The sequence below is a fragment of the Hydractinia symbiolongicarpus genome, chromosome 5 (genome assembly GCF_029227915.1).
Source record: "Hydractinia symbiolongicarpus strain clone_291-10 chromosome 5, HSymV2.1, whole genome shotgun sequence".
Taxonomy (NCBI): domain Eukaryota; kingdom Metazoa; phylum Cnidaria; class Hydrozoa; order Anthoathecata; family Hydractiniidae; genus Hydractinia; species Hydractinia symbiolongicarpus.
In genome coordinates this window covers 19089072-19107047 of record NC_079879.1, presented here as the reverse complement: position 1 = coordinate 19107047, position 17976 = coordinate 19089072, and the positions used below count along the sequence as shown (strand labels likewise).

Sequence of the window (17976 nt, the reverse complement as noted above, 5' to 3'; positions counted from 1 at the left end):
TTCAGTGGGAAAAATAGAGGACAGATTCAGATGCAGTATTTATTAATGAGGACGACTACAGCAAAATAATTGCTAAATAAGAAGATGTCATTTCAGAAGATGCGGTCTAATTTATTGTGCCGCTGTGAGTTACTCATCGAACAGACACGATAAAAAATAACTATTATGGTTAGCCAGCTTTATCATCAAATTTCGTTCTCTTTTAGCTAGCTAAATAGGTTTACTTTACACAATGACAACAACTTAAAATTGTACTATCCAAAAATAAAGGTGTAAAATGCTTCTTTCTTTCTTTGTACGTTTTTTCATAAATGAGGCATTGTAGACAGCATTAACAACAACTCCCCTTATACCGCCTTAAAGAGGTTTCTTCCCCATGGCTTCATCATAACTTGGCGGATTTTCAAGGGGTTGGTAACTAGCACCCGGTGGTGCAGACGCATGACCATAAGCATCTTTAGTATCGCACGTTTCCTTCTGCGCAGCTAAAGTTTGGTCGTACATAAAATACAAACTGTGGACATCAGTCGAGCCGTCAGCTTTGTTTTGGTGCACTGTTGCATCCATGGATGCTTTAACACGCCAACCATGCTTTGAGAAAACATTGATTAATGCGAGTACAAGTACTCTACCGTGGATGCCATTGCCTTTTGCCACAGAATGCCACGGTGAACCACCTAATTCGATCTAGGATATTTAATTAAATTAATTGGGTTGGGTCTGGATGGTTCTTAACGTTGGAGGAGACTTTTTGACAATTTATAGAACCTAGTTCTATTTTTATACCTTGAGAATGCTGTATGAAATGAGCCCTATCAAATAAATTTGCGAAGTAGTAGTTAAGAGTTCCTAATAGTACCTAAGTGCCTAATCTAAGCCTTGTGTTTCTAATATAAAAAAATTACTAAAAAAGGCGATAAAAACAAAATGTAGAAAAAGAATAATAGCTTGAATATAAAAAGATTTTCTTACTGTACATGATACTTGGTCTTTCAAAAGATCACTGCATTCAAATTTACAATCAAATAAAAGCTGTTTCGCTACCTATGTTGAAAAATTCATAAACAAATTATTATACGTATATTACACATTTTGTGTTTTTTTGTGTCATTTTTATGATTCTTTATATTGAGAGAGTTCTTGTTCATTTACCTTTACATTTAAATTTCAACACAAGAAAAGCAATTTTTTCATAACCATGAAAATTAGAATCTATCTCCACTTACCTGAATCATCTCAGGCGGTGTATTTATAAACGTCAGTTGATTCTTAAAACGAGGAGACAAGCAGAAAAATGTCGTACGCAAAGGCTCTGCCTCTCGAAATAACAATATATCTTTGTCACTTTCCTTGCGAGATATGTCTATTGCAGTTTGGATTTCATAGCCGTTTGCTAAAAATTCCCGTAGGATTTCAGATATCATCAGTCGTGCTGCAATGGATTCGTTTCCTAGAACAATTAAATAGCGGGTATACTTTCGTACTGCAAACGAACCAGTTAAATCTATAATTTTTATGTTCCATATGGACATTTAATAGCTTTTTATTATTTTTATGGTCAAGAACAAATAAACGAAGACATAGTATGTTCCTACCAATACTGAGTCAAAGGGAGGGTTAACGGGGAAACCTGCCTTCCTGTATTTAGTTTGTCGCGATGTTGTTGATATAAATTAAGGTGCAAATGTAAGGAAAGGTCCCTAAAACTTCATGCAGAATAACTGGACGGATAACAAATAAATAGAGGGGGGGTGGAAATAGCTTCACCCTATGACTGAATACAACATCAGATAACTATCTGAAATGGGTATTTTACTATTTGAAAATTATTGGAAGCCAAGCAAAAGCTGTCATAACCATTGGGCCATCCACTTAATTTAATCTCGCAGCCCACAATAAACAGAAAGTACTTAAAACAAAATGCTATACCTGGACTGCATTTTAATTTTCCTGTTGTTTTATATTCAAAGCATTCATGTTTTCGAGCTGTTTTTACAGCACCATCGCGGAAGTATCTCGTCAGAACTTGGTGTAAAACATCACTGATTTTCACAGGTGCATTGACTAATCGAATGCGATCTGTCTTTACGAAACTGATTGAAACATGCCTTTTCCATGCTTTCCATTCTTTAAAAAAGAAAATAGACATTGGACAGAAAGTTTATTTAGCCAATAGAAGAAAATAAACGTGTCTGTGAAATAACTTAAAGCTGCCATGTTTTCCTCTGCAATTCATAGTCAATGACAGTACAATACATTATCTACAAAAGTCTCTTGCGTCAAACTTCTTACGTTGCATCTCCCATTTATTGGCATCGACACTTAAATCGACTTCACTTGTCTAAACATGCCCTAAAAACTTCTCCTACCATACCTTTCACCATGCTTCTACATCTTCCTACACACCTAATTAGCTATCCTATCTTAACCAAATTAGCCTTATTAGCTACATAACATCTTGCATATCATTTTCGTGATACTACTCCTGCATTTCTTAATTTTTTTAAACAGCTACTTGTTTAGATAATTCAAATAAAATATTTCTAACCAACCTTCACTTACCTTGCTGAGTATGAGGGGTTCTAGGTACTTCAAAGAAAAGCGTATCTTGTGTACTCTTTAAGTTGCTGTTACCGTAAAGAGAAACATTTTTACAATCCAAGGTTTCAATAATGCGGGTAATTAAACGACGTGATCGCCAAGCATCGCTTTTATCTAAAGGATCCCAAGGAGTACCTTCCAGTTTAATCTAGAAAATAATATTTTTGAGTATTTAATGGAAGTAAATATTACAAGTTAAATTTTGAAGCAAAACCTCATCTGTCCTTTTATATACCTAACCTAAATTTTTTTTTGCAAAAGCTGCAAATCTTAATGGTGTAAAAAGGACGGATCATATTACTATTTTTAGGTAATCTCTATATTAGTAATACACGTTTTCTATCATTTCAAAATAACTGGACGCTCGTGCACACAAAGCCATCATCCAGGAGAACCAGCATAATTTTTTTCACTACTGGATAATCGGAATAATTGAGGTAGAAAAAATTAACCAAACGTCTAAGCTTTCGTATGGAATAAACCAAGTTAACTTGGCTATCACAAAGCCCGATTTTTTGCTAACAAATAATTTCCTCGCGGTCTACTTATGCCGACTAAGGCCATTTTGGTTTGGAAGTGGTCGGGCCCAGTTAAGCTTTTGGGGTCTCTTTTGACCTTTCTCTTCTCTAGATACTTTGTATTTAGCTATAGGAGTATTATATGATTGGGATTCACCACGTTCTTTCATTTATTTAAAAGTACTTTGTAAACCTGGATAACTACAATAGAAAAAAATAAGAAAACAATTTTTTACAGACAGAACAACAACAACCCAACGACATTTCTCATGCGAGAGAATTTTTCAGAAGAATACCGAAATAATACCTTCAATAATGACTTTTTCGATGTCTACTTTATTAGAATAATGCGCAATACTTGCTTCGTAGATAAATTTCCCCTAGATGCTAAATTTTTTTTCGATCTGACCCGGCATTGAGAAAAAATCAAATGAATTTTTTTTTTGACAGTAGAAAAAAGTCACAAAATCTTAGGACAAAATGTCGTGTAAAAAGAAAGTTCGTCTGACTGAAGATGTCACGGAGAGTTGGTGCATCTTACTTTTTACTTCCCCGCTCACCTTCCTTTCCAGACTTTCAGTAAGTAAATGTTCTTTAAAAAATAATAAAGTCTATAAAATTTCGATACCTCCATGGCTTCAGAATGCGGTTGAGATTCTTTTTGTATACCAGGAGTCCATACAGTACTACAAACATCTCTAATCATCTGATATACCTGGGGATTACTCTTAGAAATCTAGCAACAAAACAAAGACAATGGAATTAGTAGTGTCTTGTTGGTATGAGCTTTCTTAAAGGTACGGGAAAAAATATAAAGAATTTATAACGAGTAGAAAGCATACTTGAAGTTTATCGTTTGAGGATAAACCAATGTTAAAAAGGGTTGACAATTCTTTGTTACCACCTTGTCGTTGAAAAATAAATGTAGTTTGGTCATCTTCGCAGCTAAGATCTGTTGATACAAGCAACTAAAAATTGATGAAATTTTATAATGTTTTTTTTTTCACTCTTCCCCTAAATTTTAAAAATACACAGTGGATGTTTGCTTACTTGAACACACACTTACTCCAAGCAACATTCTTTTCTCTTTTATACGCCCCAATAAACACCTAAATAATTTGCTTACCCAGAACCCATAATACTTTAATGTTTTTGGATATTAGAACTATTTTTTGTCTCCCTACAACTACGCAACAGACATTTAATAAAAGTTCAGGCAAACCTTCTCTATTTTTATTTGCATACTCGACAAAAATAAAAATAACAACTTTTCAAAATACCGATCGTTCTAGCTATGATTTTTTTATATAGCAAGGGATGTGCATACAAGGGAACCCGAGGGAAAAAAATGATGTTGGACTTATATTACAGTGGCTAAAAAGTTGGTTAAGAAAGCTTTTTTCGTTCTCAAGATATTCACATTTAAAGAATCTCAGATTTAATTATGCTGTATATTTTGGCATTTTCTGTTATCAGTAATTTTAGAACTGTTTAGGGATGTGCATTCAAACTTTATCAATGCATAGATATTATAAAGTTGAAATAATTAACAAAAAATTTTGTGCCAAAATGATACTCGCTTGCTCGTCCCAGGCCTCTTAATTTTTTTTCTAACAATCCTTAATCTAAGTTCTATCGCTTCGCGATTTTATTTTTGTTAAGGCCTAGATTTTCAAAAAAGTTCTTTCCTTAAACAAAACGACACCCATCACACAAAAAATTTCAAGAACAAATTAGACTAACCTTCCACCCTAGATGATTATAGCTCTGTAATATATCGGTTATCATTAATCGAAAATTAACAGCTTCTTCTTTGAAGAGAATATCAAAGTGTGCACCTACAAGCTTAATGAGGTAACATGTTGGTGATTGATTGGCTTGTGTTAGTTTGACTTCTTCACTTTCAATACCCAATGTCCAGAAGAGTCGGATTCCCTTGATAACTGCATCAATCTCTTGCCTACCTATTGTTCAGAAGTGTTGCGTTAATATAGCAATAGGCTACATCGCATCCGCCAATTACGTACATAGGCCTCCAAAGGTCCCCGTGGCTCTAGTAGAAGTCGGTATGACAGAGCATCGTAAAGGTTGGATGACCTGGGAACCAGGTTGTAATTTACTTTCGGGGAAAAGTGTTAACTGATCTCTTCTGGTTAGAGTTCAGCATTCGAACAGAAATAATATCTTAGGCAGTTGCCCAATGGAAAATAGAGGTAATAGACAAGGGCTCCCTACGCAAGACCATGTGTGAATAGAATTGACCGCAGCAAAAAGATAAATTAACATTACATATGGTCACACTTTATTTTGACCATATATGACAGTCCTACTTTTGGTTGCCGCAATGCTGCGATAAGCTTGGATCAAACCCAAACTGACCGCTGTGTTTTGTGTTACCGAATACTGATATCAGTACATTGTTCTTACCGAATCGCCTAAACTTTTTGACCTGCTAAATTTGACCCATCCTTCATTTCGAAGAGATGGACATGTTCATCTTTTTTGATTAAACGGATGATCTTTCTCTATTGAAATTTTGTAAATCCATTGTTTTAAACGTTTGCCGTCATGTATCACTTTTGGAATATTATGCAAAATACAGTTGAAAACAAGATAGCTACAGTAAAAAACAATCAATATAAAAAAAACGAATGTGAACTTGTCTGTGCGATGTAACGTTGGCGTCGTATAAACACAGAGACGAGAAAAATAATAAATCTAGAATTATTTTGCCAAGTGTGCTTCTGTGGACACAAAAATATGTTACAATTCGGAATTCAGCACCCGTTGCTAAAAAGGAAATGTTGCAGCAAGCTTTATGCCAGGACTAAGCGCGCATCGCTGTGTTTTGATTTGCAAGCAATTTCTCAAACAATTCCTTTAAAACGTTCGCTATGATAATCGCGGAGGTAGCAACCGTAGCGACACGTCTTTTATTTTGCTTACCACGACTCGAAAGAAGCATGTTGCACGTTTAAACGGATTACGTGTAGACAAGAAGCCTTTCACAAAGTTTTCCCTATCCGTTATCCGTCAGGGTTTTGACCTTCCGCTTAAACGGATCATGTATTTCAGCCTTTAGAATTTTCCTTAAAACATCGTGGGTCTGAGCGTAAAAGTTTTGATCTACACCATAGCGCGGTGGTTTTCCCGACCCAGGGACAATCTTTGTTTATTGCACAAGATAGTGCAATATTATTTGACAAAATAGTTAAACTTTTAAATAATTAATTACTTGTACATAATTTGTGTTGTGTTGAACAGTTAATCAAGACATTGGTCACATATATTTTAGCCATTTATTTTGGTGTTTTTAATATTTAACAGAAAACTTTAATATTTGAAATTCCACTTATGGTTGATCACAATAATTTCTGGAGGCAAGCTTTTTAAAAGAATTCAGAATTCATATGTTGAACTGTGAAATTCACATTAATAAACGAAGTTAGTTATTATTTGCTATTGTTTTCTTAGGTAGAGAAGTTCCAGATGATAAGAAATAAAAAGAATAAAAACATTTACCTGGATATAAAAGTATAAATGAAGAATTGTTGTATATTCCAACACCTGTAAATTTGTTTTCAAGTAGTCCATCCGGCAAGGGCAAAGACACAGCCGCTCCCATCTCCAGCGATTATTTGCTAGCAATCTTAAAACTCTATTTCTTAAATAGTATAGAAAAATATACAGAATATATAAATTACAATCGCTGTTTTGTTGAATGGTGAAGTAATGATACGTGCTTCCTTTATGAATCTTCATTCCAAAGCGTATTATTAACAGTATTAAATTTTTAAAAGGATATAAACAAAATTAAACAGTAGATAAATACTAAAAACAGTACACAAATAGAGTGCCAACAACACCTTATTTATTAACTTTTCTCCATAACGTAGCTTCGGGACAATATGTTAGTAGCCTGGTTCTCACTACCATGTAAAAGCTGTTATTCATTTTGCCGCAGGACGGAACGGACAGAAACAGAAAAGCTTCTGAGCATGCGTACTTAAAATGTTTACACCACTTAAGTGGGAAATTGTCCTGTCTTTGTTTAGTTCCAGGGAAAGAAGGATCGAATTTAACGTTTTCTTTGCGTTCTGCGTAAAAACGGCAGTTAGCCAATCAGATTACTTTGTTTCGTGCGAAATGCGCAAAGTGTGTATGCTTTCTGTACTAAAATGTAAGAAAAAATATAAGGTGGAAATCACCTGCAGAAAAGTTTCTGTTCCGGTTTTGTTCCATTATTTTAGTATTTTGTCCCACTTATTAGAGAAACTTTATTATTATATTACGAATATTATAATTGAGGTAAGAACGAGGTATAAGGCTGACTTAAAACCCACAAGGTCAAAATATTATTGGTACAGAAGGTCCAGAATAATGCAGTTTGCACTTTGGTGGCATTATCATAAAAATATAATGTAATACGACTGCCATGTTTTCCTCTTATTATTTCCCCTAGTATGAAGTAGAAGAATGCTGATATGTATTTCGAAAGAAGCAAGGCTTTTTCCGGTTATGTCAGCATTTTTTTAAATGTACATTTGCTTACCTCATTTTCGGTTTAACGAAAGCATGCAGGCGCACTCTACAATGCAAACTTCTTATTTCTTCTGATGTTACCGTCACGTATTGACATTTGACACCAGTTACTAAGCGCTACGACACTAGCGTGCGTGGCTACTGTTGTGCATGTTAAGGGACGTTAAAAACGACGATCGTAAACAAGGGCCTGTTCATATATAGGCGGAAAACCGACTTACATATTTTTCTTGGCTGGTTAAGCTTGTGTTTATACGCAAAAAGGCCATCGCTGTCTGGCGGAATAGCTCTAAAAATGCAAAAGCTTAGTTTACACTGGTGACTACTAACGTGAAGTAACATGAAATCATTTTTGAATATGTTTTTCTGCTTCATGTTTCTTTGTGTTATTTCAAACTCCAAAACTGATAATATTCCACTTAAACTACCATCTCTTAAAATTAATAACGTAAACATAAAGAGAGAAGAAACAATAAAATTTCTTGGTGTACTTTTAAACGAATCATTAACATGGAATAAACATATACAAACCCTTGAAAATAAAATCTCTAAAAGCTTAGGGATATTGTATAAGGCCAAACGATACTTAAATTTCCATTGCTTAATGAACCTATATTTGTCTTTTATACACAGCTACTTAACGTATTGTAATATCTCCTGGACAAGTAACAATGTAAATAAATTAAAAAAATTGTATAATAAACAAAAACATGCTTGTCGCATAATTTTTGGTTTAGACAGATATGCACCAACACAACACTTATTTCTGCAAATTGGGGCTTTGAAAACTGTTAATATTCCACTTAAACTACCATCTCTTAAAATTAATAACGTAAACATAAAGAGAGAAGAAACAATAAAATTTCTTGGTGTACTTTTAAACGAATCATTAACATGGAATAAACATATACAAACCCTTGAAAATAAAATCTCTAAAAGCTTAGGGATATTGTATAAGGCCAAACGATACTTAAATTTCCATTGCTTAATGAACCTATATTTGTCTTTTATACACAGCTACTTAACGTATTGTAATATCTCCTGGACAAGTAACAATGTAAATAAATTAAAAAAATTGTATAATAAACAAAAACATGCTTGTCGCATAATTTTTGGTTTAGACAGATATGCACCAACACAACACTTATTTCTGCAAATTGGGGCTTTGAACATTTATCAATGAAATAAGCATCAAGTTTTACTTTTCATGTACAAGATGAAACAAGACATAACACCAAAATTGTTTACTAACCAATTTAGTTTAATACAACATAAATATGATGCTAGATTTTCAAAAAATAATTATCAAGTGCCAAAGATTTTATTAAAATCTTGCACGTTTTCAATTAGACATAGGGACCATACCTATGGAATAAATTTTTATCTGATGATATTAAAACAAACTCAACTCTTAATATTTTCAAGAAAAATGTAAAAACATAATTATTAACGACTGATCTTATAGACATTTGTAAATATTTTTAGATGCACACTCTCACATAGACCTTCGAAAATTCAACTACTCTTTTTATGGAATATATATAGTTAGAATATTGCTTTATTATATTAAGTATTATTTTAACTCTCTCTTTCTTTTTGCTTAACAACGGGGCTTAGTGATAAGGTAATTTGTGCCTTCTTTTTACAAGATATTTTAACCCGTAACATTTATATAACGGCGAAATATACCTATAACCTAACCTAACCTTCATTTTATTTCATGAAATAACGTGAACTTGACATCAAAATTTTTCATACCAATTTCACGTTTATTTCATGAAATAAGGAAACATCAAAAGAATACGATATTTTCATGCAAATTTGAGTTGCAAAACAACAATGTGACTACTTCAAAAACACACTTTTAAGGTTCATAAAAAAACATTTTATGTTATAAATATATTTGGATTTCTTTCATTAATTTAAATACGCAATCTCAAATATGTCATTCACATGTTTTGAATATTGCGAAATAAAAAACATGTTTAATACAGTGGAAAGTGGAAACCAGGCTTAAACAACAACAAAAAATAGTTTTATAACAAATTAAATTACGTGATCACAAAAAACGTCTCGCGGTTAAAGGTTAAAGGTTAGGTGGCTTGGATTTCCGCTTGTCCTCTCGTATACGGTGCTTCTTTTAAGAAAGAACGCAAGAATAGGAGAGAACGCAAAATATAAATATATACTGTCAACAAGGTACTTAAAACACGGAATATACACGTTTTTTTATAAGAACACCTGCCTTGTTTTTTTCTGATAGAGCAAAATAAGAAAATCTTCAAACAGAAATCATTGCTTATAAAACTAAAACAAGTATAAATTCCGCCATAGGCATTCGAGGATACATAGGATTCCAGGATACGAACTCTCTCAACAAATATTATTTTTACTTAGAGTAATTTCTTTTCTTTATATATAATGACTGCGTCGTAATATTTGGCGCCGTTCATCAGCACTTTTCATACATAAGAACAAAACAAGAATCCCTGTGCCCTAAAGATTTGCGCCATTAGCAAGAATCTGAAAAAGTACTGAACTTTAAAAGTGGACCTTAAAACCGGATAATGCGGGAAGAACAAAATGATTGAATATTCTAAAGTCCTAAAGTTCAATTTTCCATTATTATTGTAACTTATAAGAGCAATTTTATAAGAACAACATTTAAGCCTCAATATTGTTGAACAATAAAAACAAAATAAGAACAATAGCAAGGCCGAAATTTTACCAATTTTTTACAGTATCAATTAAAAGATTTCAGTTCACAAAAATTTGTATAAAATTCCAGGCTAAACAAGTAAAATATTTAGAACACTTAGTCAAATTTTCTGATTCTTATAGAGAAGTGTATACACAATACAACTGAAGAAATGAAACATTGAAATCACAGTTTTTTACACAAGAGAATATTTGAAAAAAAGTAAAACCTTTAACTCGATACCTTTGAAATTACTCTAGCAAATTCAGGAAATTCCATGATGAAGAACTTGTAAAATAAAATTGATGATTCGAATATAATAACTTCCGAACAAGGCATGAATTAAGTAGTTTAATATTTCATTCGTTCAGCAATTATATGATTGTTTCAGCCTAGGTGTTTAAAATTTTACTCTCTCTCTCTATATTTTTGAAAATGTTAAGGCTCGATATTTTATTAACGACTGATCTGAAAAGGAGAACATTTTGGAAAATGGGGAGAAAGAATACAATTTTATTGCCAACTGAATTAACGACAGGTTGCTACTCAATAACTGTCTCTTTACATGGTAATACTTTAGTTACTTGAAGAGGGAATTTATCGACAAGAGACAAATCAATGCAAAGTGTTTATACAACTGTATTATAACATTTTCAGCTAAAAAGAAAACAATGTTCAGTGATAAAACACACAATAAAAACAATTAGCTTAAAGGAAGGACTTTCTTACCAAATTTCCCACTTATCGGCTATACGCCTTTACGCATGACATAAAAATAAGTCTGGTTAGTGTTCTCCGACTGAATAAAAAATTCACTCTTTCTAGGAAACGATGAACAAATTATATAAGGTATAACCAATTATAGCATTTCAAAAGTAAATTAAAATTAGCAGCGATGCGGGATGAAATTGCGCCTAATCACGAGATTGAAGATTGTGGAGTATGTAAGGATGATGATGACCCAAGTAGAAGTCGCCTGATCAACTGAGTTGATTGCGACACATGCAAAATGTCGGTCCAATTAACGTGTGCCAAAACGGTGACTGGCTGCACCTTCGAAAAAAGAATTGGTCTTATTTGCAATACAAAGCTGCTGATGCAGTATTAAACATTTATAGAAAAATAGTTCAAGGGCGTTACTTGTATTTTTTGAACTCGTTTCTAAAGTTCTGAACCTGAAATTATATTATTACGCACGCGCAATTTCTTATAAGTTTTAATGACCTGGCACATAAGAAAGTAAAAAACGTTTCTATTTTTATTTATGCCTGATCTCTCTCTCACAATAGAAAGGGAATCTTTAATTCGCGCTCTCGTGAAAATACCGTGTCAGCTCCTTTATGCCGGCCGTGGGTGGCGTTAATTTTTGTAAGGTGGTGGGCGTTAGACCGAATTTCTTAAGTGGCGAAATTGGGGCCGGCAAAAAAGGCTAACTTTGACTATGAAAAATGCTTGTTATTAAAATAATGCAACTTTTTTAGAATAAAAAACTTGCATTGACCGGCCGAGCGAACCTTTCCTGGACCTTAACTAAACCTCTTTTTGTGTCATGCGCCCTGCTTTTTTAGAGATACATGCTACCTTAAGGTAGATGTTTTAAAAAAGAAAGAAAATGTGGTGTCGTATTGTACTTTTAACATTTAAGATTTTTTATATGTAAAACTGCCACGTTTTATCGTCTGGAAGGTTAACATACGTACATGCATGCTTCCAGTATATAGCCGATACGCTAGGCAAGTTTGTTAAGGAGATCCTCTCGTTGTCGCTTGTCTCTTACAATGACGTCTGCCAAAATCATGATCCAGAAGGGAAGGTAAAAGTTTCAACGATTAAAGCGGATTGTGATTTATATATCAAGCTAGCTAGTTATATGAATGCTGAGTAAATAGACAACAGCAAAAGTAAAATCAATTTAGCGCAATTCAGCATACAACGTATATATAAACAGCAGAATAACTTTTCTAGCAAATCAGCAACGAACTTTCTAAAACAGAAAACTTCAAGTGGACTGGATACCATCAACTTCGAGGCATCCAGGCTCTATGCTGTCTCTATCTATATATCATCAGGCGATTTTAGAGATTTCGCTTTACGTGACGGAAATCAACAATGCACAAATCTGCCGAAATAACATCTTTCATAAAAATATTTATTACTCGTCGTATTGTTTTTTTTTTCATTAATTCATTGAATATTCGTCATAGTTCTATGTCTCATAATCCGCCACCTTTATGGTACATTGTTGCATATATTACAGTTTCGTTTTGCATGAAAACATTACTAATTGTGTGTGGAAACTTCTATCACACTTATGTTATTGGAGTGACTCGCAGCTATATTATAAAAATTGGGTTTAATTTAAATTAATTTATCATATTTTTTTTTTCACTAACATACCCTGAAACTAAAATTATTTTTGTACATATCCTTGTAATTAGTCAGGTCAAAAATAAGTAAGACTGTACACGCCATTCCTAATTATTTAAATAAGATAATCGGTGAAAAAAGTTAAAAGTACAATTCAAATATTTTTAACGAAAATTAAAATTAGGCGCATAAATAAATCCAACAATGTTATTGAAGTAACAGCCCATAGCAAATAAGTGTTTTCTTGTTGATGTAGAATGCTTCAATAACGCAATCATGTTCTGCAAAATAACAAGCACAGGTGCAGCAAGGTTATCTATTAAAGATAATTAACTCCTATATGTACGGAGGTGTGGCACCCGAGGGCCAAAATATGCTGATATTAGCAGCAAATATCTGAAAATCATAAGGCAAAACCACATTTTTTCAAAATTACCCAGAGCTCCTCAACGTTGTCCCTCATTTTGGCTAGCGCTGAAACTTGTGACGTGCAAAGAAATGCCATGAGTAGTGCAAGGGAAAGAAGAGGAAATCTTAAGTAACTTTTTTTTCATTGGATTTACAAGAAATTGAAGTACCCCACAATGAGAAGTAAAGACCAGAAACGCCTTTCCGATGTCTGATGATGAGGGATGGTCACATCTGGATAATATTTATTTAGTGATTTTATTAAATAATTAAGTGATAAAGTACAAGAGCTAAATATATTACTTTAATGTAGCTAGCTGCACAAAAGATTTTTCAAGGCATTCTGTCATTTTAAATAAAAATAGCTAGGTAGTTATTGAGACCTCGGTTAAGTAAAGCTAGCCGTACCTAACAGCCGCACCTTAGCCGTACCTTAGCCGTACTTAAGAAAATTCGTAATTAGCAGCTCTGTGTAAGACCACTTGCTTCTAAGCTTAAAATTAGTAGTTAATGTATATCAAAGTTAAATTGTCTAACTTTTATTTCGTCTTTTAGGTGAATATCTATGCCGATAAAAATGATGCAAAATGGAGCACTCCATCGTCGAGCCCCAGTAACCCCCAGGGAATCCTCAATGAAGAAATACCGATAATAATATATCTTACATGTATTATAATTTTTATAAAATGATTTTATCACAAATACAAAAGAGATTTTTAAAATTGAATGTATGAAAAACATTAGTAAAGTAAGATTGAACATTATTACGCTGCGGACAAAATTAGAGCTAGCGCTAAAAGTGACTACAGCTGGCTAAATTTAAATACGGTTGCCAAAATAAGGTACGGCTAGATAATATTAAGGTACGGCTGGGTCTTATCATATAAGAAACAATTTCAAATGCTAAAAACGTTCAATAAAAACGAAATTATGTTAGGTACGGCTAACCAAAATAAGGTACGGCTGGACAATATTAAGGTACGGCTGGGACCTATCATATAAGAAACAACTTCAAATGCTAAAAACGTTCAATAAAAACGAAATTAAGTTAGGTACGGCTAGCTAAAATAAGGTACGGCTGGACCATATTAAGGTAAGGCTGGATTTTATTATATAAGAAACAACTTCAAATGCTAAAAAAAAATTAATATAAACGAAAAACAATAAGTACGTAGAAGAAGTAGAGTTTACTGTAAAGTAAAGTGCGGGCGAGGTTAAGAAAAAAATTGTATGCAATATGCTCTACTAGGTTGGCTCCACATTGTTTTCTGCACAGGAAAATAAAAAAATGCTACTTTGAAAGTGATGCGGTAAAGCTTAGAATCGATGTTGGCGAAGACAGCAATAAAAGATAAGAAAAGCTTAAGGACTGACTTGGTGTTCCTTGTACTTCCATATGGTATTCTTTTAATTGATATCAACGAAGTCAAAATTTACAATATTGGCAATGAAACGTTTTTGAATTCAAGTTAGTTTTATTGTTACTTCACTGCTATTTTGTAGCGTTTTTAAACTTTTTAAATGTAATGAGGTTATAAGGCTAAAAGTGTTCTTGAAGCGTTCTTTAAAGTCAGGAAACAGGTAACACAGGTTCTTTGATTTTTGTGACAAATGTTCTTACCTACTAAGATACTGTTCTTAACTTGTTCTAAATTTTAACCTAGAAATGCATTATGTTGTTTTACGGCTTTACATGCGTACACGTTCGTTCTAGTAAAATGATTTAAAGCAGTAGGAGATGTTATTTGAAAAGCATAAATATAATTTCTTCTTATTTTCTATTTCAGGTGTGACATTTGTAAAACTTATTCATTTTGCAAATGTTCTTTATTTACAAAGGACAGGGATCTATCCAAAAGATACATTTTCTATTGTTAAATTGAAAAAATCGGGAAATGAAACATCTCAATCTCATCAAACACATGCTATTTGTTGCGAAGTACTATTCGGTCTTCTGAACAAGAGAAACATCCTGACTTATCCATATAAGTTTCGGCAATTGCTTTTGGTAGCTCAATGTTTGATTGCAATCGATTTGGAGAATACGGATGGTTGTTTAAGACAGATTAAAGCCTTTTTAGAGTCCCGTTTCTCATATTTAAAGCTGATCACGCTGGACAGCCATCCCAGCTCGCATTTTTCGTGCCTTGTTGCATCAGACGAAACACTTTTTGTAAAGGAGATTGCAACAAACAAAGTAGTTAAAGACATGCAACGTCTTTTTCAAAATGATATTTCATATCAACTTTCTGAAAATATATGTAAGCATGTTTTGAAATTTATTTGTTCTGAAGCGTCCTTTATACGTTCTTACTGTTGTGCAACAGTCAATGATGAAACCTTCGATAAAAGCATCGCCACTATCATTAGAAGTCGACAATATCGAAGTAATATGGAGAGAATGTCATTAGCAGCGTCAGGGAAGGAAGACCTGGCCAAGTTCTTACCCAGTATTTTTGTGAATTGTTTGGCAATTGGGTTAAGAGTCACACTGACTGACTTTAAACAGAACTGGCCTGTATCTATCCCAGCTACCTCTAAATCACTCTTTACGACCTTTGATTTTATCGACATCTTTCTTTTACAGTTGTTAGCGTTTCGATATATTGCATCAAGATCGGATAGATCTGTTACAGATTTGGTCCTAGAAATGGAAACGTTAGAGAATGTAAGCAATCAATCTGACACTGATAGTGATATTTATTAAAATATAGTTATATGTTATCGTGTTCGTATTTGTTAAAACATTTTGTTTCTTAGGTAATATTTTTTATATTTTCAGCTATACAATTTATTTTACTTTAAATAGATGTGCAGCCGTACTTTAATTTTGATCAATGGTAACCGTACCTAACCTAATTTCTTTTTATGGAACATTTGTAGCATTTTGAGATGTTTCTTATACGATAGGACCCAGCCGTACCTTAATATGGTCCAGCCGTACCTTATTTTAGCTAGCCGTACCTAACCTAATTTCGTTTTTATGGAACATTTGTAGCATTTGAAGATGTTTCTTATACGATAGGACCCAGCCGTACCTTAATATTTTCCAGCCGTACCTTATTTTAGCTAGCCGTACCTAACCTAATTTCGTTTTTATGGAACAATTTTAGCATTTGAAGATGTTTCTTATACGATAAGACCCAGCCGTACCTTAATATTTTCCAGCCGTACCTTATTTTAGCTAGCTGTACCTAACCTAATTTCGTTTTTATGGAACAATTTTGGCATTTGAAGATGTTTCTTATACGATAGGACCTAGCCGTACCTTAATATGGTCCAGCCGTACCTTATTTTAGCTAGCCGTACTTAACTTAATTTCGTTTTTATTGTACATATTTTAGCCTTTAAAGTTGTTTCTTATATGATAGGACCCAACCGTAAAATATATGTTGTCTTATAATTTTCATATTTTTCCTCTCTTTTCCTTACCTATCCCCTTTATTTTACTTTACTTGATAAGTCGCATTGAAGTTCACCGCTCGTACTAACCACCTTTTTATTGCCAGCCGTACTTAATTTGTCGATTTGGGAATCACCTTCCTGCGCTCTCCCCTGTTTGGTTTCTGTAAGAGCAAGATGTTTCGTTAACATTTTTCGTATTTTGCAGGTTCATTGGCGATTGAGAAACAGAAATTCAGTGACACAACAAATTTACCACTACGATTAGCTCAGTTTTTTCCATTAAAATACATTGCCTCACCTTAAAAAGAAAAGTGTAGTTACGTACGGCTAAGGTACGGCTGTTAGGTACGGCTAGCTTTACCTAAGCTGGGACCTCCCATAGCAGTGAATATTCAGGACTTGAGTATATAGCTAGTTAGGTATGCAAGACATTGCATGTTGGTAAACATGTTTCCACGACAAACTGAAACCTATATTTCATCAATAAATTATGTAGATTTTCAGTTTTCTTTTATGAAATAACAAAATTTAAGAAAGTATAGCCAGAAGTAATATTCGCTTGAAGTGGGAAGACCTAAAGTCTTCAGGTTAAGACTTCGTAAAGCGTAAACTGTTTCACATGGAGGACACTTAGTGTAATGTGTTACAAATCCAGTGGAGCGCTTATAGCATTAAGAATATCTTTTTCATGAACCAACATTCACAGGACTTATGATAAAGATAAGCCTATTGTTACTTCTGCAAAGCAAATACAATTGTTTAGCATATTTCATTTTGCAGAAAAAGTTCCTGTGGATATTACAAAATTAATTGTGAGTGGCAGCAGACTGGCCGATTAGTGCAAAGTAAACGTGTTGCAAATCCAGGTGGACAAAAAAATAACTTTCTAACCACTTTGTATTTATACGGCATAAAATTTAGATTATGTATTTAGCACTGTGCTTTAGAAGCACATTCCCACTTTCTGTGAGCTGGATAAGGTATTTGGTCCTAAACCTGGGACACATCTTATCTGTTTGAATTATTTTTAAGCCTGAGAATCACTTAGAATGTTTTCTGTACACATGGCTTGTCAAAATTGATGTGCTGTCAAAAAAAGTTTATCGGCGTCTCCAAAAATGGCTAAATTCAGGATCTCAAGAACTATAATAGTAGTAAAAAAATTTTTGGGTTCATTTCATCAAACTGGTCTAAAAACGTAATATCATGTTTCAAGTCATTATTTCAATTTTTACTGAAGAAATAGGACTTTTACTTAGTATAGTTTTAGCATAGTTTTTCATACCGCTGACACCAAAATGACTGCAGGAACTAATTGGTTTGAAATTATTTATAATATTTTAATAACAAACTTTTTCTCTTGATGTGTTTTTTTTTTTCCTGCAAAAGTTCTTGCATAGCTTATGTATTAACATTAGGATAAGAACAAAAAAGTTA

General features: G+C 33.4%; 2 protein-coding genes and 2 long non-coding RNA genes across 4 annotated transcripts; 2 read left to right on the top strand and 2 right to left on the bottom strand.

The window, feature by feature from the left end:
• Nucleotides 1-25: 25 nt before the first annotated feature.
• On the bottom strand, nt 26-6885 carry LOC130645150 (uncharacterized). Its single transcript, XM_057451040.1, has 9 exons — nt 6642-6885; nt 4863-5083; nt 3962-4087; nt 3748-3855; nt 2563-2749; nt 1930-2127; nt 1227-1450; nt 973-1044; nt 26-687 (listed from the first exon to the last, which is right to left on the bottom strand). The coding sequence occupies exons 1-9, from the start codon at nt 6742-6744 to the stop codon at nt 358-360; spliced, it is 1569 nt and encodes a 522-aa protein (XP_057307023.1). The 5' UTR covers nt 6745-6885; the 3' UTR covers nt 26-357.
• A 6570-nt stretch (nt 6886-13455) lies between these two features.
• LOC130646339 (uncharacterized) lies at nt 13456-13764 on the top strand. Its single transcript, XR_008982782.1, has 2 exons — nt 13456-13606; nt 13690-13764. It is a non-coding gene; the product is annotated as an uncharacterized LOC130646339 (long non-coding RNA).
• Nucleotides 13765-14460: 696 nt separating this feature from the next.
• Nucleotides 14461-15978, top strand: LOC130645148 (uncharacterized). The gene is made up of 2 exons (XM_057451038.1): nt 14461-14602; nt 14922-15978. The coding sequence occupies exons 1-2, from the start codon at nt 14461-14463 to the stop codon at nt 15839-15841; spliced, it is 1062 nt and encodes a 353-aa protein (XP_057307021.1). The 3' UTR covers nt 15842-15978.
• LOC130645149 (uncharacterized) lies at nt 15303-16900 on the bottom strand. The gene is made up of 2 exons (XR_008982684.1): nt 16567-16900; nt 15303-15778 (listed from the first exon to the last, which is right to left on the bottom strand). It is a non-coding gene; the product is annotated as an uncharacterized LOC130645149 (long non-coding RNA).
• Between the last annotated feature and the right edge of the window lie 1076 nt (nt 16901-17976).

Bases quoted from the DNA above. Each gene is read 5' to 3' on its own strand.
- LOC130645150 (XM_057451040.1), bottom strand. From the start codon at position 6,744: ATGGGAGCGGCTGTGTCTTTGCCCTTGCCGGATGGACTACTTGAAAAC. The intron at 2,750-3,747 runs GTATCGAAATTT...ATTATTTTCTAG, and splicing joins CGCATTCTGAAGCCATGGAG to ATTAAACTGGAAGGTACTCC. The intron at 688-972 runs GTAAGAAAATCT...TAAATATCCTAG, and splicing joins AAGACCAAGTATCATGTACA to ATCGAATTAGGTGGTTCACC.
- LOC130645148 (XM_057451038.1), top strand. From the start codon at position 14,461: ATGTTGGCGAAGACAGCAATAAAAGATAAGAAAAGCTTAAGGACTGAC. The intron at 14,603-14,921 runs GTTAGTTTTATT...TTTCTATTTCAG, and splicing joins TGAAACGTTTTTGAATTCAA to GTGTGACATTTGTAAAACTT.